The sequence below is a fragment of the Littorina saxatilis genome, linkage group LG10 (genome assembly GCF_037325665.1).
Source record: "Littorina saxatilis isolate snail1 linkage group LG10, US_GU_Lsax_2.0, whole genome shotgun sequence".
NCBI classification, from domain to species: domain Eukaryota; kingdom Metazoa; phylum Mollusca; class Gastropoda; order Littorinimorpha; family Littorinidae; genus Littorina; species Littorina saxatilis.
This window is the reverse complement of record NC_090254.1, coordinates 24,987,616-25,014,757: the sequence shown is the minus strand read 5'-3', so window position 1 is coordinate 25,014,757 and position 27,142 is coordinate 24,987,616. Positions and strand designations below refer to the sequence as shown.

Sequence of the window (27,142 nt, the reverse complement as noted above, 5' to 3'; positions counted from 1 at the left end):
GAGAGAGAGAGAGAGAGAGAGAGAGAGAGAGAGAGAGAGAGAGAGAGAGAGAGAGAGAGAGAGAGAGCTTGCTTGTTATGAACTTAACGTTCAAGACATAAACTGCCTTCAAAATGCAGGTCTAACCCCATCTTTATTGTTTTGCACAGGGGGGTAGTACCTTGTATAAGCCCACCCCTAACTTTAAGGTCACTTTTGTGTGCAGGGGGGTGGGCTTGTACAAGGTAGTTTACAGTACATGTTTTGAACGTAGAACTAGAGTTCGGCTACGGCAGATTAGAGACAGGAACAGAAGAAAAATGTAGATATACATACTTGCCTTCAAGACAAAAGCGTACAGCAAGGAAAGCATAGAGACAGAGACAGACAAACCATCTTTGATACAGACCTTACAATACATGAATGCAAACAAATCTAGATCCAGACGCTTACCTTTCATTTCACCCCACGTCTGCTGCATGGACAGTAGGAACAGGTCCCGATGTTGCTGGTTTGTGTAGTTTTTACTTCCATGGTTCCATAGATTCCAACTCCTCGCCAAGATTCAGGTTGATGAAATATTTCGGTTCCGAATCGGCAAGTTTTGATGCTGAACTGACCGCCATTTGATGATTTGTAAAGTGGGTGTCGACTGAAGTGCGCTCAGGGGCTGGAACTGGAAGTTCCTTGCGATCCGTTCGGAATAGATCCTGCTGTATTTCAAACGGATGGGCCGAGACGGGTGCTATCAAGCTTGTGAGACGTACGGATCGCATGCTACACGGTCGGTTTGTGGTCAGTTTCGGGCGGTCCGTCTCAAACGTACTGGCGAATCTGATCGTGTATCTTGGCATCAATGATCAAAGCAGACGACGCTTACGTCACGAATCTGTGCGTACACCACGTAATAACTAGGTTAATTTATGCACTCGCGTGAACAAGAAACTGTCGAGCTTCACAGATGTCGTCGTTGGGTAGTTTTGGGTTTGTTTTACTACCATAGGTGGATTTTTGAACTGTAAATGCACTCAGCTGCAACGAAAACGCAAAACGAAGGCTGTGAGCTGCACTGTGCCTTTAATATCGACCAATCAAGTTCAACTTACTATGCTGACAGCCACACACACACAATCACAGCAACAGTTTGACACTAGGTATTGGAGCGCTGTCCACGATTATTTTTAAACGAACGAATGACATGGTATTCGAGAGGAGTTTTGCTCTCTTCATTTGCCACAATAAGGATATACGCTGGAATACTATTATGAATTTTCAAACGGCTACAATGACTTCGTCCTTCCTAATCGAAGGGGGCCGGGTGTATTTTTGATATATTTACGGAAACAATATATCAGCTGAAGACTCGCGAAAAATTGCAAAAAATCATAAAAAATTTTGTTTTTGTTCTTTCTGCATGAAATTTGGTCCACATGTTCAAAACTGTATGGTCTTTCACCTAGAGTTCTCAATTTGTGTGCAATTCCAATATTTATGTGCTAAAAATGAAATTTTCTTCCTCACTTGTAATTACGAAATAATGAAATATTGTATTCTGTTATACATGATTGCATTAACACTAAAAGGAGTAGGGCTTAGATCTTTGGGGACATTAAAATATGCCTCAAGGTCTGGCTTTTGTTCTTCTGGCTACCTTGCATCATGATTATTTTGTTTGTTTTGAATTTTTAGAAAATCTACTTATTTTGACGTTAAAATTCAACAATAAACATACTATATTTTCATTATATGAAGAGTTTTAGTTATGCCTGAGGAACAAAAGCCAGCCACTTCTAAAACTGTGCTCTAAATTTTAAGAAAATATCTTTGATAGTTTTTTTAAAATATCTTGTCAAAACCGTTAAAAACTTGCGTTTTGCGTTAACTTTTCAACCGTCACAAGGCATGGTACCAGCTATGTTACAGTGAAAAAAGTAAATACATCGATCAAATTCCAACTTACAAGGCAGCTAACAAGGAAATGACGTGTGAGGGAGCCACGCGCCTTATTGTTTTGGATTTCAGGGGAGGTCTTATTATTTGACAGTGACAACTGCAGTAATCAAAACGCTTTTGTTTTGTTAAAATGGCGTCGTTTACGTTCATGTCAACCACAATAAACGCTGTGTATCTAAATAAATACTTGAAAATGAGCAAAACCACTGCCACCATCGTAAAATTCAGGCTTTTTTTCTACCAGAAAAGTGAGGTAACAATTGTTTGTGATTTTTTACGATGTTTCGCAATTTCCCAGCTGATAGTGCCACCTTAATGGTCAAATGTCGATTTCTGTATATAACTATCCACCCCAAACTATCTGCGTCGTTTGGTCCGTTATTTAGACAAGCTGTGCAAAATACAGTTGGGTAGATTTCGAGAACTGCATGTTTTGCAAGGTTAAATAAACACTCTGGATTTAGCCACCCTCGAAACGGAAAACTGTGGTGACTTTTGTGTATCGAAGATGTCTACATGGAAACATCTGAGGTTCAGGGAGCTATTTTTGTTTATTTTTTTTATCAATCAAATAACCAAAGAGAAGTGAGCGCTATAAATGCATACAACATGTGTAATGGACTAAGCGAGAATTATACGGAACTAATCTCCTGGCACCTGAGAGAATAACAAGCATTGGAATAAACAAGCGATTTTCATACTCAAAATAAATGTATTTTGTTTATTTTGTTTCTTTCCTCATACACAAAAACCCAGACATGCACAATAAATACTAACTACAGTATGAGCTCACCTGAAAGTGGTCCGCCCTCGCAAGGTACCAACACCACAATCATCATTATGAAAGACAGAACCTTCATCATTGTCACTGAAAATAGTTGAGAAGAGGTATTAGCTAACTGAAGTAAATCCAAAACCAGAGAGACTGTCAACAATAAACACACACACACACACACACACACACACACACACACACACACACACACACACACACACACACACACTCACACACACACACACACACACACACACGAGGTGCTTTTGACTTCAGTCACAAGGCATTGCAGCACATTCGCAGACTGATACAAGTGTACAAGGCGCACCAAGCATCGTGTTTTAAGACTACGTTCTGCCATTGATGATACGAATCAGGATAATGATAAGGATAAGAATAAGATTCACATAGTCCTGTGAGATTATCCTCATGGAAATTCGGGCTGCCTTTTCCCTGGGGAATGCGAGCTGCCATACAGTATACGGCGCTACCCATTTTTGTTCTGCATGCGTGTATTTATGATTCCAAGCCCTGAGACTTTTCCGTGAAAGCACAGCTACAGTTTCATCATCATCAAAGTAGTAACATCACTGCAGTTCCACAGTCACTGTAACACTGTACAAGGTGTGTACAACACTAGCTGCTACTACGGTGCTACAGTTCCAGCATCATCATTGTTACCACAACACTACACTTTTAAAGTAACCATAACAAATACGACATGGCCAAAACACAGCTACAGTGAAATCGTTATCACAGTGAGCACATCACTCAGCTTCATATGTAGGGACACAGACATACTTACAGCAGTGGAGCATCAGTCTCTGAAAAAAAGGCGATCGCTGTGTGAGGTCGAAGTGCAGAATGGTGCGTTAGCCGAGGATGATGCTTCTGTCCCACGGACATGCGTCCATTAGGGAGGGGGTCTGTTAATACGCTATTTGCGTTGGGAGGGAGGAAGGAAGGGGCACCTGTCTACAAGGGAGGTGCAGAATAGACCTTTTCGGTATCTGAGCAGCTCTCGCGAGACACGCTCTTTGTTATGCTTTGAACATCGCGAGAACTTCGAACTTTGGCTTGTGCAGCTCGCACGAGATCGCTGTACCACATGCTTTGCTATGCTCTGAAGTTTGCGAGAGATCACGAGAGCTTGGAATACCGATAGGGTCTATTGAAATCCGTTATAAATTAATGATAACATCTGTTGGATAAAAGAATATGGTAAGGGAATATATTTTCACACACTTGTGATGGGGATGGGCCAATAAAGGAATGTATATGTATTTTTTCCGTTGTTAAAATTGATAAAACTCAGGACCATCTTATCATAAAAAATAAAAGTCCGAGGGAGGGATATAAACACTATGTACATGATGATGGTGATTGATATAAAGGGATAGAGTTAAAGGTTTCATTCTCACGCACAAAACAGCGAGAAGACAAAACATAAATACAACGAGTAAATTTAGAGAAGAACAACCGTTCTTCTGGTGATAAAAAAGAGAGCGGCCGAGGCCGCCGCCGGATCAGAATGCGCACAGCTTTTGATAAAATAGCGTGTATTCTTAAAAGCTGAGTTTAAAAGCTTTGTTTGGTGTTTAACGTCGCCTTCAACCAATCAAGGTTATATCGCGACGGGAATATTGTTACAACAGTTTATTAAAATGTTAGGGCTAAAAAGGAACATGTATGAGTGTGTGTTGGTGTGCGGTGCACGGCACCCCGCCCGCCAGGTGGAGCAGGGGAAGCCCTTCGCTCCCGGCAGGCGGGTGCCGGCGAGATCTCGCACACCAACAAAAAGGTCTGGTGTACAACCACCCGCCTGTAGGGTGGGACAAGCACTGTCCTTCGATCCCCACTCGGCGGGCGCTAAGGTACACATAATATGGTGGCGAATGTTGAGGTGTGGTAAGGTTAGGGCGACGTCTCAACACAATCCCCCATCCTCCTGGGGTAGGGGTGGAGTGGGGAAGGTGGGATAGGGAAGTGTGTACCAACCTGTACACACTGGGAGTTGGGGGATGGACCGGTTGAGAACCTTTTTGAACGCGGCACTGTATTTATAGCCCGTCCGTTCTGTTAGGCTGGGGATGGTGAACGGGGGCAGGAGACGTCTAACCCAAATGTGCGGTAGGAGTGTGGACAACCGGCAGACTACACCCACGCTCCCATGGTTGAGTGGTAGACCGATCGGCACATCAGAAGAGAGTGCGACCAGCCCAGGTCTTTGTGTTTTATTAGGTAGTCCTGCGGGCCTAGTCCAAAGGCAAGGCTGTGGTCGTGCAGGACTCTAAAAGACATGATGTTTGCATTACATTTTTCAAAAATATGGTTATAGCTGATGGGAGACCCGCACGAGCACAATCGTTTAAAGATTTTAAACTTTGTGGCTCTAGTGCGGAATCTCCTAAATATTTGAGTTAGTGCTGAGGGGAACGTGGGTGTCTCGAGTTTAATGTTATGGTTTGGTAGTAAGGCCTTCCCTGCTGCATAAAGCTTGGAGTAAACCTCCGAGAGGGAAAAGCCTACGTCTGTGGTCACATCAGGTGACCCTGTCGCCAATTTGGCGGCAGCGTCAGCCATTTCGTTCCCCGTGAGCCCTACGTGGGACGGAACCCACTGTATGTCCACGGGGGTGCCAGCAGAGATAATTTGGTGGCAGATTAATTTTATGTCATATAACAACTCCATACGGTTACTAGAACCGTACAGAAGCGCTTGTACTGAGGACAGAGAGTCAGTGCATAACACGATACAGTGGGGGTTAACTGGAATATCATTAATGTATGTGAGGGCCATAAGAATGGCAAACAGTTCAGCTGTAAAAATAGACACTCCGTCGTTCAGGCGGTAGTGCTTAGTGACTTTTAGTTCCGGGATGACAAAGGCGCAGCCTACCCTCCCATTATCTAGCTTAGAGCCGTCTGTAAAAATCTTTAGGTGCTGGGAAAATTTAGTATGGAGAAGGTCGTTGGCCAACATGGCCAGAAAATGAGGGTTATCCTGCTTTGTGGCCTGGTGCGTTAGCTCCAAACGAACGCTGTTAAATACACTAGGAAAAACAGAATTAAGCTATGTTTCCATATAGCGACGCGACGGCGGCGGCGGATGCGACAAAAAGGCTGGCGGCAGGCGAATTTTACTGTTTGTGTTTCCATTAAAAGCGGTGCGGCAGGCGGATTTTTTCTAACTGACTTCACTTCTGATGATGAATCGGTCAACACCTCGCACAACCATGCTGTATTAAGGTCAACTATATTTGAAGCAACTTATGTTGGTGAGAAAATTAAGTAATTAAGTAACCAAAAAACCCACCTTTAATTCAATAAAATGCTCAAAAACGGAACGAAACTGGTGCCTTTAACAACCTTTGAAAAAACTCTTGCTTGACGATGGGCAGCTCAGAGAATACATGTGTGTGACGAACAAACAGTTACCATAGAGGGGGGTCTTTGAATACAGTCGAAAACGTTTATAACGAATCTCAGGGGGAAACGTTTTTATTCGTTATAACCGATTAAATCGGTTATAACGAAGACAAGAGGAAAAAAAATCGTTATAACTGGTTTCTTCACATTTTCAACGTAAAAATGGTAAAATGTTGGCAAATACGTATTGTTTTCTGTTGCATAGGTCATCTTTTTGTCATATCATTGAAACATTCAATGAGGTACATACATAATCGTACATGAGAGAGAGAGAGAGAGAGAGAGAGAGAGAGAGAGAGAGAGAGAGAGAGAGAGAGAGAGAGATACACGGAGAGAGTGTGTGAGAGAGAGACAGAGAGAGACAGAGAGAGAGAGAGAGAGAGAGAGAGAGAGACACACAGAGAGAGAAAGACAGAGAGAGAGATAGCGAAAGAGAGGCAGAGAGAGAGAGAGAGAGAGAGAGAGAGAGAGAGAGAGAGAGAGAGAGAGAGAGAGAGAGAGAGAGAGAGAGACACAGACGCAGACGCAGATAATTTATTCAATAGGCCATAGCCCCTAATGAATGAGTGTGAACAAACGGTTCACGTTGCAAATAATATAACTCATCAGGTGCAGAAAAGGTACAACATAATAACATAATAATCGCACAACACTACAGAATAAAACATATATTACACGGTCTTTAACTACGAGGTTACAACATCTCTTAATTTCAAGGTTTTATACAAATACAGGGATACATTTCTGATAACAGTTTCTTGAGGTGAGGCCAAGAGCAGGCAAAGTCTAAAAGTGCTTGGGGTTTTATAATATTTAAATGGGATACATTTTTCTCTTAATCTGTTTAAGTATGGACAACAAAAAGCAAAATGGACTTCATCTTCTTGCTTTTCTTTACAAAGGGGACACATCAACTGATCGGCATTATGGGTTTTTTTTTAGAGAGAGAGAAACTCAGACTCAGACTCAGAACATTTTATTGACATAAAGGGTAAACATTTTAAGCCAAGGGCCTAATCTTACAACGTGCCCTTTACATTCACACTAACACATCCGCACGCATATAAACAACATAATATATTAATGAATTCATATTGGCATAACATGTAAATGTACAGTAAATAAGCATAAGCACCACGGCCACACGAAACACAAAATCTAATATACGATGTAAAACAATATGAATACTATATGCTATGAATATGTAATATGACGTGAATAAAATTATATAGTAATATTAATATAGTATACATTAGACAGAACTGTAAGATTCACATAGTTATGTCACCGCGGGTGTGTACTTACAGAGAACAGTTTAGATGTTTTTTAAGAGAAGATTTAAAAATATTTACAGATTTGCTAGTTTTAACATTCGAAGGAAGAGAGTTCCACCTTGACGGCCCAGAAAAGGCAAAACTAGTTTTATATAGATCTACACGGGTCCTTGGTAGTAGATATTTATCTGATCCGTATCTCTCAGGAGCCTCGGTTATGAATGCATTCAAGTATGGTGCGCCGTATAGTCAAACTGCTCCTGCAATGAAAGTAAACTAGCAGCTTTAAGCTTTTCTGACGTTGACAGGTACGGGTTAGTAACAATTTGCTTTGCCCCTCTTCTGTGCAGGGAATTTAATTTTTTAAGCAGATTTTCGCTCGCACCGCACCATACAGTAGAAGCATAATTGATAAAAGATTGGCAGTGTGCCACAAAAATCATTTTTAGACCTTCCGCTTCTACAAATGGTTTTAATCTGGATAAAAGATACAGATTTTTGGAGAGCTTTTTGCAAATATTATTGATATGTACATTCCACCGAAGCTCCGGGTCAACTACGATTCCTAATACCTTGTGTGATTTAACCTGCTCTATGGGATTAGTGTTCAGCTTAAGGTTAAGAATAAGGGGTGCTCTCTGGTGTTTCTGTCTGGATGTTATGACCATACTATTTGATTTCTTAGGGTGTAATGTCATTTTATTTTGAACGCACCATTTAAACACATCATTTATTCCCTGTTGAAGATCGTATTGCACCTGATTTAACGTTTTTGAGGAGGAGTGAAGGGAACTGTCATCGGCAAAGAGCTCACAAGACACATTGTTATTTTTTTATATGCAAGGGCAGGTCGTTGATAAAAATGCAAAATAATAAGGGCCCCAAAATAGAACCATGAGGAACTCCGCATTTTAAGTAACCATCGCCTGAATATTGACCGTTTACGTAGACGCGCTGGGTTCTGTTTGATAAAAATGATGTAAGCAGGTTTACCGTGTGACTGCTGTGCGTGTAATACTCAAGCTTGCGAATGAGAAGAGTATGGTCTACTGTTTCAAAGGCTTTCCTCAGATCGAGGAAAACGGTACCGACGATTTTAGAATCATTTATAGCTGAGAGCCAGGTATCACACAGACGGACAAGGGCCGTGGAACAAGAATGCAATTTACGGAAGCCAGATTGAAACTGGTAGAAAAGGTTGTAACATTCCATATGATGAGCCACGTGCTTATGAATATGCCTCTCAAGAGGCTTTGAAAGTACCGAGAGGATGGATATGGGACGGAAGTTATTAATGTCAGTAGAATCCGATGTCTTTGGAATAGGAATAACTTTGGCGCACTTCCAGCCCTCAGGGAATACACAAATTTTAATACATAGATTATACAAAAACGTTAAGGGTTCAACAACATACGGAAGAAAAAGTTTTAAGATATAAGTACTGATAGTGTCCACGCCCACAGATTTTTTTATTTTTCAATTCAGAAATATATTTACCTACTTCGTGTATTGTTAGCTCGGGGATACAACTCTGGTCACTAGACCGTAGCCTCTCGTTACAAAATTCTGAAAGAGGGGAGTTTGAGAATTCATCGCTATGTGGGGTCGGGAGACCATTAGACTGATGAATGAGGGACGCCGTGGACAGGAAATGATCATTGAGCGTGTCTGGCGATGTCACAATCGAGGGCGATAAGAACGGCTTACGTTTCTTATGCGTTATCTCGTTCATGGCACGCCAGAGATGCGCCGTATCACAGTTATTAGAGATCATCTGTTCAAAGTATCTGCGCTTCGAGTTTTTAACCAAAACACTTTTTTTTTCTGTGGATTTTGTACTCGTCAATTTTTTTTTAGCTTTCTTTAATTCATCCCTAATTTTCATGGCCTCCATAATGTCGGCTGTAATCCAACCGGGTTGCGTTTTCTGTTTAACTCTCCTCCTTCGAATGGGGGCATGTTTTTCCACAATAGGCATAAATAAACCTTGCCAAACAGTTAAAGCAGTATCGGGATTATCGCAGCTATATACACTGGAAAAGTTGACTCTACTTAAGTCGAGCAAAAAGAAAGTTTGGTCAAAGTGTTTAGTTGAGCGATATTCAATGGTTGTATGCTCGGCCTTGGTACGCTTCGGTAGAGAGAGAGAGAGAGAGAGAGAGAAAAGAGAGAGAGAGAGAGAGAGAAAAAAGAGAGAACGAGAGGGAGAGACAGAGACAGAGACAGAGACAGACATAGAGAGACAGATAGAGAGAGAGAGAGAGCGAGAGACAGAGAGAGAGAGAGAGAAATAGAGAAATAGAGAGAGAGAGAGAGAGAGAGAGAGAGAGAGAGAGAGAAAGAGAGAGGGGTACGGGGCATGCACCTGGCCTAGGGAAAGCTGGAGATTCAAGTGGAGAATTATGTTATGTGGTCTGTACAACGGTCAAATAAATAATTAAGCACTATTTGGAGAGATCGTTTTCAACAGAAATACCAAAGTTTGCCTGAAACAATAAACACACACACACACACACACACACACACACACACACACACACACACACACACACACACACACACACACACACACACACACACATCGAATTTTGTTCTTCAACAAATCTGTTTATTAGGCCATAACCTTGTACCCAAGAACGTAACAAAGAAATAAAAAAAATAAAAAAACAACAACAAAAGACCTGGTGTCTAAAAATTGATGTACAAAATAATGGCTTTGTTTTGCAGGTGGAAAAGAAAATAGTAAACGAACAATGCAAAACCAAATATGACAACAGACAAAAAAACAACTTAGATGTTTACTTAAACTATCAAGCAATTTACAAATAGAAACTGGTGAAAACAATTCAAATAAATTCATTTGTAATGAATTAAGAATTATCCTTGTCTTTTGGAACTACATATTTATGGAAAAATGGATTCTTTTTTCAAACTAAAAATGAAGCACAAAAAGAACCTGTACAACTTGACAGTGTTTACAAATGCTTAACTATCGTGACACTAGCAATCCAGTTGGATTAAAATAATAGCATCGTTAAAGGCACAGTGCAGCTCACAGCCTTCGTTTTGCGTTTTCGTTGCAGCTGAGTGCATTTACAGTTCAAAAATCCACCTATGGTAGTAAAACAAACCCAAAACTACCCAACGACGACATCTGTGAAGCTCGACAGTTTCTTGTTCACGCGAGTGCATAAATTAACCTAGTTATTACGTGGTGTACGCACAGATTCGTGACGTAAGCGTCGTCTGCTTTGATGCCAAGATACACGATCAGATTCGCCAGCACGTTTGAGACGGACCGCCCGAAACTGACCACAAACCGACCGTGTAGCATGCGAACCGTACGTCTCACAAGCTTGATAGCAGCCGTCTCGGCCCATCCGTTTGAAATACAGCAGGATCTATTCCGAACGGATCAAGAAACTTCCAGTTCCAGCCCCTGAGCGCACTTCAGTCGACACCCACTTTACAAATGGCGGTCAGTTCAGCATCAACACTTGCCGATTCGGAACCGAAATATTTCATCAACCTGAATCTTGGCGAGGAGTTGGAATCTATGGAACCATGGAAGTAAAAACTACAAAAACCAGCAACATCGGGACCTGTTCATACTGTCCATGCAGCAGACGTGGGGTGAAATGAAAGGTAAGCGTCTGGATCTAGATTTGTTTGCATTCATGTATTGTATCTGTATCAAAGATGGTTTGTCTGTCTCTGTCTCTATGCTTTCCTTGCTGTACGCTTTTGTCTTGAAGGCAAGTATGTAGATATACATTTCTCTCCTGTTCCGGTCTCAAATCTGCCTTAGCCGAACTCTAGTTCTTCGTTCAAAACATACCTCTTGGCACATTGCCTCTTTTAGTTTTACAGTGTAAAATTATCTGGCAACTTCTATCATAATCAATGTGTCATCTGTTTGGGAAAATGCTGTCAGTTAATTGGGAGTAAAGAAAACAGTCTAGTGATGTGTTGATTACCCTGCCGTAAATTGCGTAGTTGAAATGATAGAGAAAAACAAAACGCAGTAGCAACGATCATTTTGCATGACTGTAGCATTCAGTCATCTTTATGCTCTTATTTAGCTTAGTCACGAACACAAAGCAAATAGTGGCTGACTCAGTCACTGGGGTATTCGCATAAGAAGGCTCTCTTGCCTTGAAATTACCAAACAATAACACACAAGCACTCATTGCCAACCAAAAAAAACCCGCACACGCACACACACTGTGACCCGCACATGCATACTGTGAGACACACACACGCACATACCGACACACACACACACACACACACACACACACACACACACACACACACACAGCCACACGCATGCACAGAGAAAGAGGGAGAGAGATGACAAATGAAATACTAATTTTGCTTTGCTGCTTTTATTTCCTCCAGTTAATGCCATCAAGACAAACAACAATCCTTCGTAATAAGGGACTCGACAGGGACAGATGACATCTACACTCCAAAGTGAAAGTACTTGCAAGAGCATTTATTTCTTCTGCCTGTCATCAAGAAACAACCTTCAGCCACAAATCGGGTAAGCTTTACACCAGCCTGTATGCTGTAGCTTCATAAACCTGTTTAATTTACAGATCTAACAATAAAAATAGATCAATATTGGTGGGAGTGGAGATTGATGTATGCTTGGGCCTTGGGTGTGTGTGTTGGGGGGGGGGGGGGGGGGTTCATATACCAGACATTTAAAATCAAGTGAGAGTACTGTACACCATGTAAACAAGGCATGTGTAAAACCTTCTTTTCAGTCCATCATCATTCAGTTAATCGGCTCCATTGTCGGATGACTGCACCAAGCGAATTGATTCAAGAAGTCAAAACACTCTCCTATCACATATCGAACCTATCTGGAGCTGTGGTTTGAACCATGTGTTCCGTGTGGTTTGTACCATTGTGACCAGGTGGGCATCGCCACCCATTAGGCATAATGCAATCACACTCACTCACTTGGTTGTGGGGAAAAAACTCATTACCAACAACCACAGGCACAGTTGCATTGTGCAAGTCTGGAAGATATCTGGCAGGGGGAATGTTCAGTGTATTTTGATTTATTAGGTGTGAATGTTGAACGTTTGTATCACTGTTCCTTAAATTCACATCCATGTCAAACATCACACAATGATAATGAGCGTCAATGATGGCAAGAAAAATAACGGAATAAAAAAGCAAATAGACTTTAGAAAGATAAGGATAATTTAATTGTTGTTCCTATTTTTTCCCCTTCTATTACACGATTATAAATTATGCAGAGAACCGGACTTTTTGTGTGCGGTAATATTACATAATTAATAAGAAAAGAGATGTAGAGTATTTTTTTTATATATAATTTTGAAATGGGCTGAATATGGGCTGTGTGACTGTTTACTGTGCTTTCTTTTTTTTCTTTATTCTATTTTTTGTTAAAGATACATTCAACACAGTCGTTTTTGTTTGCTGTTATTGTAATACTATATAATTATGAAAGTAAAAGAAGTAAAAACATGTTATTTTAACAAAACAAACACAAATTTGATCAACTGTTCTTGAAGCTCTAAGTGTCACGGGTCGTCTCGTCTATGACACCCACGCAGTTAGGAAACAGCCACAAGTCTGCTGTTATGACTTCCCCTTCGGCCTGTGTGTGTGAAGCACCTGCAAAACACACACACACACACACACACACACACACACACACACAAGTTTATTTGCATGTTTACATTGTTTTTGAAATCGTTTGAACATGTTCCTCTATGTATGTTTCAGGATGACACATTTGAAAACAAAGAAGATAAGTTCTCAAAGTTGATCTGGATTACCACAACAACCATGAAAACAAAAGGGGGGGGAGGGGGGGCACGGAGCCTCTGGGGCCTTCTCAACACAACCCTAAACAACCTTAACCAAGAACCAGTTTTGGATGACGACCCTATCCTAGGCGGATTACCCGATTTTGGGCCATCGGCTGCTGATGTCAACACATCTTCACAGAAGGTTCAAGACCCAAAACGTGTGTGGCAACAAAGGACACAAATACAAAGAAAAGGTTGGAAAACCAAGAGGCTGTCGCGCTGAGGAATATTAGCTCTGTGCTGCAAAAGAGATTAAAGGCACACTCCTTCTCGTGAAAACATGGACGCTATGGCATGCTGAAACGGTGTAAGTGTCTATAGGCTCTCGGCAGGCATAAAAGGCAGTTTTTGCAGCCGTTTAAGCGGATAATGAGACAAGAAAACGATACATCTGAGTAACTCGCAAACGCATTCAGCATGGGTGTGAGCCCAACATTTTGCCAGGACTAAACATTTTGGAAGGCCGGGGTCCAGGGGCCGCTAAGGCTCCAGCGGGGTGCAGTGGCAGCGCCCTTGTTGGGGGGTCTAGGGTGGCAGTGCCCCCCAGCCGAAAATGAATTTTAGTATTATACTTTATTGGGAGGGTTTAGGTGGCCTCTCCTGACTAAATCTTATAACAAACAAGTGTTTTTTTAAGAGATGCATAATATAGATTTGTAACTGACCAGCTGAAAATGAATTTGAGTAATTCAAGAGGGGCTATTTGAGCCTCTCCCAGGTTTAAAACTGAAAACAGCTACCACAAAAATTTAAAAAAAGGGGGGGGGGGGGATATGTAAGAATGCACAAAATCAAAAACCTCCATACTTGAAGGTGTTTGGTTGCACCACTTTTGCTAGGGGGTCTACAAAAAACAAGTTGTATACACATTTCAAGAAGGGTTTTAGAAGCATCTCCTCGCTTAAACTAAAACTTAAAATTGGAGATGCACAAAATGTAAAAAAATCTTGTGAACTTGAAGGTATTTGGAAGTATCCAGCTGAAAATGAATTTTAGCAATGCAATAGGTGTTATTTGAGCCTATTCTGACTTTAAAACTGAAAACAGCACACCATTTTGCTTGTTTAAAAATATTATTGGGGGGGGGGGGGGGGTAAATGAATGCATAAAATAAATTAACAATATGTTTGGTTGTAGTTGTACCACTCATGCTAGGGGGTCTACAAAAACAAGTGGTATACACATTTTTTTTTTTTTTTTCATTACTTTATTGTCCCATCGCTGGGAAATTCGGGTCGCTTCCTCCCAGTGGAAAGCTAGCAGCAACGGAGTCGCGCTACCCAGGTGTCTGCGTGTTTAGGTGTATTCAGCCACCTGCACTTATGGCAGAATGACCAAGATCTTTAACGTGCCATTGTGGTGACACGGGGGTGGGAGATGGATACCGTCTCTGGGTCTGCACATAAAGTTGACCCGTGTCCGTCCCGGCCCGGATTCGAACCAGCGACCTCTCGATCACAAGTCCAGTGCTCTACCACCTGAGCTACCCGAAGAAGAGTTTTAGAAGCATCTCCTTGCTTTAAAAACAAAAACTTTAAATTGGAGCTGCAAAACATTTAAAATTCTTGTAAACTTGAAGGTATTTGGAACTAACCAGATGAAAATAAATTTTAGCACATCAAGAGGTGCTATTTGAACCTCTCCTGGCTTAACAACAAAAATAGCACACCAATTTTATTTTTTTTTTTTTTTTTTTTTTTTTTTTTTTTTTTTGGGGGGGGGGGGGGGATTAAATGAATGCACACAATCAAAACATCTCCATACTTGAAGGTGTTTGGTTGTGTAACTTTGCTGCACTTTTTGAGCAGTTAGTTCAGATTCACGCAGATAAAATCAGTCAGGTTGGCTTTTCTAGATTCTTTATTTACTGTCGTCGCTTCCAGTTCCGTTGGTAATGACAATAATCACGTTATCACGCATGCGCAGTAAACTTATGATTGCTGTACGCTCCTGATTGGTGCGTATGCTACATCAAGTTACAGAAGCGGTACATCAACCCCGCAGCAAAACTCGTCTGCTACAGATAAAATACAAAAAGTTCACTGATAGCCGGTTGCCTGGGTTGGTCAGCCAACCAGTCCAACAGGAAAATACCTCAGATACTTTACTGCCATTGGCTTAAACTATAAAACTACATACAAGAGTAATTTAACTTGTTTCCCTGGCTATTACAATAACACTGAGTGAGTGAGTGAATGTGTGTGTGTGTGTGTGTGTGTGTGTGTGTGTGTGTGTGTGTGTAACTATAAAATAGTTATAACAATTAACATACACAATTATAATTACAACAGACAAAATAATCACTCTGTCACATTTGCACCACTCTTGCTAGGGGGTGTACAAAAACAAGTGGTAAACACATTTCAAGAAGGGATTTAGAAGCACCTCCTCACTTACCAAAAACTTAAAATTAGAAATGCACAAAATTTTTAATTCTTGCAAACCTGAAAGGTATTTGATTTCATCATCTAGTTTTGTCTTTGATTTAAAAAATGCTTACTGCATTAAAGAAAAATAAAGTTCTACGCGAGTGAATTCTGAGAACTTTAAAAAGGCAAAATCTTTAAACCAAGTACCTCTCAGGCTCTGCGGCTGATATGTCTCATACTCCAGGTATCGAGAAAACAAAGAAACTTCACAATCAACGTTTTCCCCATATATATATAACCTGTTTTGGAATCGATCAATCTTCAATTGCACAATAAGATGGATTGCAACTGTCTTTTTTTCATCGTTTACAGATCATATAAACTATCAACTGACTGACCTAGTATTACTTTGTTTGGCTTTTTCATAAATAACAAATACACTTCATGTATAACGTCGAACGCTGAAGAAGAAGAACTTCATGTATAACAAACATGGTTTTTGCATGCATTCCTGATTTTGTGTGTGGATGTGAGACCATGCATGGGGATTTTTATTCTGTGTGTACTATTAACTGCTAGATATAAACATACAACTACCTGCTTAGATCAAGAGAAGAAGCACCACCTGCCTGTGTTCTGCTTGGCACGGTTGCAGTATGAACGTAGCCTCAATGCTGATTCACAAACTGTAAAAAAATTAATAAAATGAGCAATTAAAAAAATGTACAATGCTTTCATTTCAAAAATACAATGCATATTATTATTATTATTATGTCCAATAAAATAATCATTTAAAGACCTCATGAAAACACAACCAACACCCACAGGGCCTAACAGACAGAGCCACAAACACCAAGGGGGCACACACACACACACACACACACACACACACACACACACACACACATGTACAGTGTACACATGCACACACAGACTGTACACACGCAGACACACGCGTACATAGTACAACTAGTACAGAAATCTCAGGATGAACCGATCCATGCTATGTTTGTAATATTTCATTTGCATATTAGTTCTATAAATACTGTAGTATCATAGCAGACAAAAATGCCCAGAGACAGTTGGCTTATCCGAGAGGAGTCGTCAAACAGCTAGTGCAAAGGTGCATAATTATGGCATTATATGTTATATATGTTTTGTTTTGTTTTTACAGTTTGTGAATTGGGAATCACAACACCACAAGCAATGATGACTATATAGGCCCTTATATAAACGACACCAAACAAAATCACAGCTTATGCAAAGTCCCAGTTATCAAAGCAAACGCCAGGCACCAAGAATCCACAATTTGTTTAGTCAGGGCGCAACAGGCACTTGACTTGAACCAGAGTGGGTGGGTGCTGGGTTTGGGCTTATCCCGTGCTTTAAAATGATCTATAGCGACATTCTGCAGGTGATTTCTACCCACCACCAGTACCCAACTTCCTCTGTTCTATTGTCAAGTGCCAGTGGTCTGGCAAAAACAAAGTACGAAATGAAAACACACAAAGTGAACCACGGCGATACATAGAACTCCTGCTCCACGACAAATCGCACTCCCCCCCCCCCCCCTCCCTTCCCCCTCCCTCCCCAAGTTCAGAAATTATTTTTACAATCACGTCCAAAATACACTATTATCACATAACAGAATTAGAATGATAACCATCTCTTACGAAGTGCATGAAAAGTAGATCTACTCACTTGACCAGCAAAATGGGGATTGTTGATGACAAAATTCTTCTTCAGTTCAATCCATCGCGCAAGCTCCTCCCCGAAATAACCCCGCCGCGTATCATAGCTGTGTCCACGAGCGAGTTTTTCGTCTCTCCTCTGCCTTGTTCAAAACGGTGTAGTCGGCGGGGAATCATTGCGTTTTGATTTCTTCTTTTGACTTTGGTCTGAGTTCGATTCAACTGAGTGATCCCGGCCTCCATTTTGTTTTACACAAACTCATGATGACGTCTGACATAGTTTGCGAGTGACGTGTCTTTTTGTGCATGATGTGGTGATCTACCTGATCTAAATTTAGATCCAAAAATAGGCCAAGGACCGGCGGGTCCGAGTTAGAAATTAATTCGTAAAAAAATTGCAGTTCTTGACTCCTTGCATGGAAGTCAATGAAACTTGGTATTTATTCAAAGGGATAGACGCCTGAGGTATGACTAAAAGCCCTAGGGGCTACGTGCACCTGGATTTGACAAGTCCAGTATCTTTAAATAAAAATCTTTTCATAAATTAACGCAACATGAAATGGTCAACACAGATCAGCAACGATACATTTGAATAAGGAAAATTAGCTGCAGCATGACTCTATAACAGAACAAACAAATTCAAGTTGCAAAAATTTTACCTTTGTTTCTGCTTTGCATTTTCGAAATGCATAAACCCAAAACTACAGAGCCGCCGAACCGTTGCCGAACCGTCGCCGAACCGTCGCGTCGCACATATATATGGGAACACGTGTTCTTTGTTACAACAGTTGCGGTCGGTTTTGCCGCTGCCGCCACCTCGCCGCCACCATAGTGCTGCCGTCGCGTCGCTATATGGAAACATAGCTTTAGCGTTTGGCCCGCAGGCACGGTGTGGGAGACGTTCCATGCATAAAAAGCTCTGAGGCGGTTTAGTGTTCCAGCTCTGAGGGGCCACATGTTTGCAGTTGGATCAGATTAATCGCAACTGTAGGTGTTCCACAATATTGTTTGGTTTGTAACGTTCACAAATGCATTGGGTATTTATTGAACATTGCAAAGGCTGTCAAATCCGCCACCACAGCAGATGAAGGGAACGTTTAGAAAAATGCAGAACAGTTGTAAAAAGATGAACTTCGCAACGTTTGACCTGTGTAGAATGGATCCTATTATCTATAATGTCTAGAAATAGGCAGACTATACTCATTTCCTCGCAATTGTAGAGTCTAACTGCGCTAATAGCCCCTAATGGTGCACTTTCAACGTCATACTTGTTTGTCATTTAGCATGTCTGTCAAGGCAACTTCCGCGGCAGTTGTTAGTCCAACGACTGGCAATTGCTGTACCTCTACAAGTAACTAGTATTTTCAGAGTGTGGGACTCACAATGCCGCGTTGTGCCTGAACCTCCAGTAGGCAGCTAGCTTCTTTTTACATTTAGTCAGGTTTTGAATAAATGTTTTAACATAGATGGGAAATCGATACGAGGGTGGTGGTGTATGTGTGTGTGTGTGTGTGCGTCTGTGTGTGTGTGATTGTGTGTGTATGTGTGTGTGTATGTGTGTGTGTATGTGTGTGAGTGTGTGTGTGTGTGTGTGTGTGTGTGTGTGTGTGTGTGTGTGTGTGTGTGTGTGTGTGTGTGTGTGTGTATGTGTGTGTATGTAGAGCGATTCAGAAAGAAAAAAAAACAACTGGACCGATCTTCATGAAACTTTATATGAGAGTTCCTGAGTAAAATATCCCCAGAGATATATTTCGTTTTGTCGATAATATGTTTTGATCACGTCATATCCGGCTTTTTGTCAAAGTTGTGGCCGCACTGTCACGCCCTTATTTTTGGATCAAATGGATTGAAAGTTTAGTCAAGCAATCTTCAACGTAGGCCGTACTTTGGTATTGCATTTCAGCTTGGAGGCTTAAAAACCAATTTATGAGTTTGGTCATTAAACATCTTAAAATGGTAATTAAAATATTTCTTTTGGAAATCGATTCAAAAATAATTATATATAGCTATTCTGATAAACACGTGGGGGAATTCGGGGGCTGTGATTGGATGGGCTCTTCCGATTATCAAAGCATAATGCTACGAAAGTCGGCCATTTTTCTCAATATTCAAAAGCATATTGACGAAAATGGCCGACTTTCTTATCTCTTAACTCCCAACACCGTAAATACCCCACTTCCCCTCTGAAGTATTGATGTACTACCCATGGCACTAACATTCATGACGAGACAAGCGATACCATTCACCCAAACTGAAAACTTCGCTGTCGTCTGCTCGCGTTGTACGGATTAGCTGTTCTCTTCTTCTCCCCTTGTTGCATTCTAGATCTTCAGTTGTTTCTAGTTTTCCGTTGATGTTGTGTTTTGGTCTTCTTTATAAGTAGTCTTGTTCAAAATTAAAAAAAACCTCAAACTTCTTTTTGTTGCATACGAATAAAATAACAAAAAGCTGTTTAACAGCTGTGTTGTCATATCGCGGTTATTTTCCAAAGTCAGTGTGGCTCCGGCTGAGCAAAACTAATGCGCATAAGAAACGGCGTCTGCTATCAAAACATGAGATCAACGCATCGACGCAAAAACTGTCATTTTGTAAGTTTGGAACAACAAATCAAGGTTAGAACAGCTATATAATCGCTATTGTGTTTTCAGCGTAGCAATAGGGTCCGATATTTAGACTCGAACAAGTATAATGCGACTTGTCTTCGACTCGTCGGCATTATACTTGTCTCGTTTAAATATCGGACCCTATTGCTACGCTGAAAACACAATAGCTGTTAATATTATTCTTTAACATTTGCTGATACTTTCTTTCTTTATTTGGTGTTTAACGTCGTTTTCAACCATTCAAGGTTATATCGCGACGGTTTGCTGATACTAAAACCAAATAGATATATTATATTTTGATTAACAACAAGCTAAGAAAATGAAAAATAAGAACATTCTAATAAAAATTGAAATGTAAGTAATCCATTTTAAAATGATTACATCTTATTTTATATCGTATCCTGATTCCAAAAACATATAATTATGTTATGTTTGGATTAAAAACAAGCTCAGGAAGCTGATACAGAAAAGCGCGCTTTCCCGTAACGCACACTACGCTACCGTGCTACGTATACTGGCTTGTCGGTTTCTGTGCGTAAACGCGACAGAGAGACATAAAACTGACACAACTATATTGGGTATGTATTAGTGCACAAAATGCTGTGCGATCAATTTCACTGTGTGCATTTGAAGGGTTAATTAAATGCAGTAATATCGCTTCATGCGACTTGTTTATTGTTCATGTTTTATTGTTTCGACATTATAGCTGAAAGGCATAAATTCTGCAAATAGTGCATTGAACGATTTTGCTCTCAAACGAAAATCAGATTGAACCTGTAATTTGTAGTTGACATCTTGAGTGTCGGAGCAAATGTTTCACGCTGTCAGCGTGCGCTTTGCAGTATTGCTGATCCAGCCACAGCTCACTGTGCTAATAAAGACAATGGGCTGAACGGGAGACAATAACGTAAAAAAGATAGTGTATGGCCCTATAAAATGCAACTGGCTGTTTGGCTGTATCAGATATCGCAATCATGCCACGACTTGATAAAGGAGAGAGACAGCAAGCGATTGGGATGCTTAAAGCTGGTCAAAGCATTGAACGTGATGAACACTGAACGTTTTCCGAAATCATTGCGCTTGGACTCAGTCACTTTTTTTTTAAATTGTCATTTCATGATGTTCTATTCAAAATCAATAAAGCGAAGGTTTATAAACACTAAAATGGCCAATAAATAAAATATTCAAACATTGAAAACATTCACCACTGAGTTGATTTTTTGTGATTTTTTAAAGTTCAGTTTGCGGAATTTATGCCTCTCGGTATATCTCCAACATAAAGGAACAACGTTCAGGAGTCACCATTCTCACGTAGACACACACACACACACACACACACACACACACACACACACACACACGCACACACACACACACACACACACATTCAGCTTTCACTCAACCAATACTCGCAACTTAAATGTCAAGTTCTCAACTTTTGTTCTCTTTATTTCAAACAGACATCCAGCTTGGACACATATCCTGCAAAGCATGCATATTCAGTACACCAAATAAACTTCAATATTTGAAAGTTTTTCTTGTTCTTCGTTCATGGGCTGAAACTCCCAAGGCTTTTACGTGTACGATCGGTTTTACTCCGCCATTATGCAGCCAAACTATTTCAAATAAATGAAACAAATAAATGTAAGCATGTTGCTGTATAGTCTTAATTTGGCATAACAAAATCAAAACAGTGAATGAACAAGCAACGTGCAGCTCTGTGAACCCCAAAACACTTGAATAGGCAGCGATACTTCGCCTTCAGTTTCAGACAGGCAGTAAAGAGAAAACAATAGACGGATTTCAGAAATTTACTTTACTTTACTTTATTTGGTGTTTTACGTCGTTTTCAACCACGAAGCACTAATGAAAAATTTGCTCCAGGGGCTTGCAACATAGTACAATATACTACCTTACTGGGAGAATGCAAGTTTCCAGTACAAATGACTTAACATTTCTTACATACTGCTTGACTAAAATCTTTACAAAAATTGACTATATTCTATACAAGAAACACTTAACAAGGGTAACAGGAGAAACAGAATCCGTTAGTCGCCTCTTACGACATGCTGGGGAGCATCGGGTAAATTCTTTCTCGTCCCAACCAATATGGGACTCCCCCTAACCCGCGGGGGGATTTAACTTTGTCGGGTTGGTATCGGTTGTGCAAGAGTAGCTTCCCATTACCTTTCTTTGTTTTTCTATAGAAACACTGAGGCAAGCTACACTTGAATTGCCTCTGTGTTTCTATAGAAATAAGGGAAAGCAACTATTCCACAACCCATACAACCTGGAGTTATTTCCGAACATCGACTATTGGTGCTATGCGGAACAAGTCTTGTGCCACCCCACACAACAATACAATATTAACCCCTTCACTGCCCACCCCGTATGTAATACGTGGTCATTTTCTGTTTATCGTACGCCCATAACCGTATCTCATACGTGGGATTTGTGTCAACAACATTTCAGGACATTTCTGAAAACAAAATGGGAGGTAACCACTGTCCAAATACTTGTAGGGGTTCTAAACACAGTTCTTTCCCATAGACCGTTCGGATAAGTTACCACCACTGTGGCAGTGACGGGGTTAATAAGCACTGACTTAGCAAGCGAAGTGCAGTTCTTTCAAGGCTATGCGCGCATTCAGGCAAGGGCTTTCACAGACAATGACATAATCGACAGCTGGATCACTCCACGCGTATTCAATGCGTGCCTATTTCATGGTCAAGTTTAGGTCAAGTTGAATCACTCCTTTACTATCAATCACACACGCAATTCTCTGATTGTTTCATGCCTGTTTATTCCATGGTCTCATCAGGTCCAGTCGAATCACTTCTTGACTCTAATTTCTAAATCACACGCGCAATTTCATGATTGTTTTATGCGTGCCTATTCCGTGGTCTCATCAGGTCCAGTTGAATCACTTATTGACTCTAATTTCTAAATCACACGCGCAATGTCATGATTGTTTTATGCGTGCCTATTCCGTGGTCTCATCAGGTCCAGTTGAATCAATCCTTGACTCTAAATCCCACACGCACTTCTATGATTGTTTCATGCGTGCCTAATTCCATGATTAAGTTCGAAAATCATAATCTAGAGCAGTTACGTCGGTTCTCAGTGGTATCGCTATAATGTACGACCTACGTGTGTAAGACCAGGGTCACGTGACGACTCAGATTGTCTTCGAAGTTAAGGTAAAGCAACAACGAGTGTTTCCAAAAGTAGCAAAATGTCCCATTTCCTCCCCAACCTTCCTCCTTTTCTTTTTCTTATCAATTTCAGCAGAATTACTTATCAATACGATTGTGTTGTGGTTGTTGACCTCAGTTGCATGCAGGCTGCTTCCACCCTTATGTTTTGCCTATCATTGATTTATTTATTTTATTTTATTTTGTTTTGGTGGGGAGCATCCTTCGTCATTGATCTTGGTTTTTTTTCAATTTATACTTAAACACCTTTCTAACTGTCTTAATCTTAATTCCAAATCAAACATACAACAAGAATTCATGTACGGACATTTGTGTACAGTGTTAGGGTCCAGGACTGCCCGTTTTATGTCAACGATGTTGTCTTTATAGTGTTGACTTTAACAGACACGTCACAAGTTTCATGATCACTTTAACCAGAAGAATAAACAATTATCTTGATTCGAATGAACGTTTTAAACAGTACAACTTGGAAAGAAAATGTATATAACGAAGGCTACACGTTGTATCCGTCATCAATGCTCTTTTTGCCAAGTACATTCCTTTATCAAACAAACAACATCAACAACCGCGAATAACAAACAACAACAAGAACAACAAAAACAAAAATAAAAACAACAACGTTGACAACAACAACATTCCATGAGTTTAAACTTGAGAAAAAAATGAGTACAACATACGAAACTAATTCAATACAACAAAGAAACATATAGAACATCAGCAATGTACAGTTATCACCATAACCTGAACATAATTACGTCCAGCGCAGCTTGTTTGTTTGCTTGCTTAACGCCCAGCCGACCACGAAGGGGATATCAGGGCGGTGCTGCTTTGACATATAACGTGCGCCACACACAAGACAGAAGTCGCAGCACAGGCTTCATGTCTCACCCAGTCACATTATTCTGACACCGGACCAACCAGTCCTAGCACTAACACCATAATGCCAGACGCCAGGCGGAGCAGCCACTAGATTGCCAATTTTAAAGTCTTAGGTTCGAACCCACGACCTCCCGATCACGGGGCGGACGCCTTACCACTTAGACAACCGTGCCGGTGTCCAGCGCAGCATTTTAATGATAAACATGTTGTTTCAAAAACAACAATTGCAATGACAAAATGTTTCAATCTTATTATGATAACCCCTTTTGAAGAATGAGGACAACAACACTTGCAACACAAAAGAAGTTCCACATTTTAACAAGAAATTCCTCCGAGGTAGGAAAAACACCCCCGTCCTTACCATTCTCACTGCCACCAACTGAGAAGGCACTGCTAACAAGTGTGGTTAAAATAAGTTGATTGAGTGGACAAAGAGACAGGCGGAGAAAAAGACAAATCAATATAACTCTTTCTGTAACACCTACTGACCGCATACAGAAAACAAAAGATCCCGAAAAAAAAATCGGTTTGCGCTGCGCGCTGAGAGCAGGTATTGAAATATCTCATCGACCAGATTTTGTCCGGGGTGTATCTGCCGCTTCGCCGGGTAGCAAGTAGAGCCGAATACCCGGCTTGAGTGGCGCACTGTACGCCGGCTTCGAACCATGGACCCGTCAAGCTTCGGTCCCTTCCAGACTCGTGGAATGGGAACAGCACGAACATGATTCAGGGGCCATAATGCCATTCCTGATCATATCATGTCGAGTCCCATACTTGTCGACGACGCCCTAGGTACCACATCACAAACAGAACTGTGCAATACACAGGTGTTTTCTACAGACACACTCCAACACACACACACAGAGAAGCCGTATATATATATATATATATCTATTGTATAAATATATAGAGATATATGAGAGTGTATTTTTCGCGTGGCTATAAATTGATTCGACCTTTGCACTTTTACAGTGAGGATAATTTACGGGTTCAATTTACGTTCTGGACACTGCGGTGACCTTCTAAAAATAGTAACAGAACGCCGGGAATATCCGAAGGGAATATAGTGCACCATACGAAGGAAGGGAGGTAAACGCTGAAAACATGGAGAAGATAAGGAAGAGTTATGCCGTAGTTGATCCCCCAAAAAACCCAAAATCCACCAATAACTCCCTAACCGTGTGTTTGACTGGTCCCAATTTTTGTAAGGACCGTCTCAGGAATGTATAGAACCTGTTCACCAAGTTTGGTGACGATCGGTCCGTTCAGTCTTGAAATCTACTTGCGAACACAAACAAACACATCGAGTGAAACCTATACACACCCCTATACCGGGGGTGTAATAACCACTTACAAAATCACATATTGTTTTGCAAAATAAAGATGAATACACCAAATGAAGGCTTAATATATTTTTGCAAGACCACGTTTTTTTCCCTAACTCACAGATATAAATTGTAAAGTGAACTTATGGATAGAGCAGATAAGCATGTCTGGAAAATAAACTTGAGTCGACTGACAGAAAGTATAAAGGACGTAATTAAATAGATAAACTCGTAACTAACACTAACGCACGCACGCACGCACGCACGCACGCACGCACGCACGCACGCACGCACACACACACACGCACGCACGCACGCACGCATACACACACACACACACATACACACACACGCGCGCGCGCGCGCGCGCACGCACGCACAGACAAGTGAATTATGCCGAGTAACATGTACATGTTTTGAAAACAAAACATAACAATCATCTTCTGTGTTATCTTCTGTGTTATTATATCTATGTCTACCTTTAATAAATGCGAACATTGGCCAGCATTATTTATGTTATAGCCTAGCTACCAAGCACATGCACCTTTCATTTTGAAGCGATGGTTTGTAATGGAAGATTATGGTAAATTAACGTTTGACTCTTTGACGTGATCTGCTTGCAGATACATAATACTTCTTTATTGGCATTAAGAAAAACAATCTCGGCAACGCTTTTCTTTCAGTCAAACTTGTTCATCTCCTCCTCTCCCCCCACTACTGTATCTGCAGAGTAAAAAACATCCAGATATGATAACCAAATACATACACGCATAAGTATATACATACAAAGATATGAACAACAAAAAAATACATAAGAAAACAGATAAGTTAATAAATTAAAAGGTGTTGCAATGCCGTTGTGGACGAATGCACACAAACACGTTACCACACACACACACACACACACATACACACACACACTCACACACGCACGCACACACACACACACACACACACACACACACACACACACACTCACACACGCGCGCACGCACGCGCCGCACGCACGCACGCACGCACACACATAAACACACACACACACACCCACGTACACACACACACACACACACACACACGCACACATACACACACACACACACACATATACGGACACACACACACACACACACACACACACATATATATACGGACAGAGAGCCAGCCATACACACACACTCATTCACACACTTTCTGTCTCTATCTCTGTCTCTGTGGTGGTCTCTGTCCGACTGCCTGCCTGCCAGTCTCTTTCTCTCTCTATCTGTCTTAAAGTTAATGTCTGTCTCTCTCTCTCTCTCTCTTTTTCTCGCTCTCCCTCTCTCTCCCTCTCTCTCTCTCTCTCTCTCTCTCTCTCTCTCTCTCTCTCTCTCTCTCTCTCTCTCTCTCTCTCTCTCTCTCTCTCTCTCTCTCTCCGAAACACACATACCTGTGTTGTCCGGTTCTCTGGAATCAATCGCCGCGTCACACGTTGGACACAGAGTGACGTCATTGCAGCATTTTCGACACAAGCTCTTGTGACCACAAGGTTGCAACGTGACGTCAGACATGACGTCACACTTGACACAAGGAATGCTGACTCCTTTCAAAAGATTGTTGATGTGGTTCTTGTCATACTGCTTTGACGTCATGCAGTCCTCTGTCGTCATAGTTTTGTCTTTTGAAACTCCAAGGGTGGTCGAATCAGGCGGGGATTTCTTTCCGTCAGGTTGTGAAGGACTTTTGAAATCAGCAACACTGTCGATTGGTCAAACGTAAACGGTCATACAACTTTCGTTTTGAACACTTGTCCATATTATATG

At 41.1% G+C, this 27,142-nt stretch overlaps 2 protein-coding genes and 1 long non-coding RNA gene across 3 annotated transcripts in view; all 3 read right to left on the bottom strand.

The window, feature by feature from the left end:
- LOC138978491 (low-density lipoprotein receptor-like) overlaps positions 1-3,664 on the bottom strand; it is a 37,488-nt gene extending 33,824 nt beyond the window's left edge. Inside the window, exons 1-2 of the mRNA XM_070351230.1 lie at positions 3,513-3,664; positions 2,726-2,800 (exon numbers count right to left, since the gene is read on the bottom strand). Of these exons, the coding sequence (XP_070207331.1) occupies positions 2,726-2,800; positions 3,513-3,525 (88 nt within the window). The 5' untranslated portion in view covers positions 3,526-3,664. The remainder of the gene's footprint in view (positions 1-2,725; positions 2,801-3,512) is intronic.
- An 8,566-nt stretch (positions 3,665-12,230) lies between these two features.
- Positions 12,231-20,087, bottom strand: LOC138978488 (uncharacterized). Its single transcript, XR_011459700.1, has 3 exons — positions 17,332-20,087; positions 16,228-16,304; positions 12,231-13,064 (listed from the first exon to the last, which is right to left on the bottom strand). It is a non-coding gene; the product is annotated as an uncharacterized lncRNA (long non-coding RNA).
- A 1,265-nt stretch (positions 20,088-21,352) lies between these two features.
- LOC138978487 (E3 ubiquitin-protein ligase MIB2-like) overlaps positions 21,353-27,142 on the bottom strand; it is a 29,611-nt gene continuing 23,821 nt past the window's right edge. Inside the window, exons 18-19 of the mRNA XM_070351229.1 lie at positions 26,770-27,077; positions 21,353-26,066 (exon numbers count right to left, since the gene is read on the bottom strand). Coding sequence (XP_070207330.1) covers positions 26,023-26,066; positions 26,770-27,077 — 352 coding nt within the window. The 3' untranslated portion in view covers positions 21,353-26,022. The remainder of the gene's footprint in view (positions 26,067-26,769; positions 27,078-27,142) is intronic.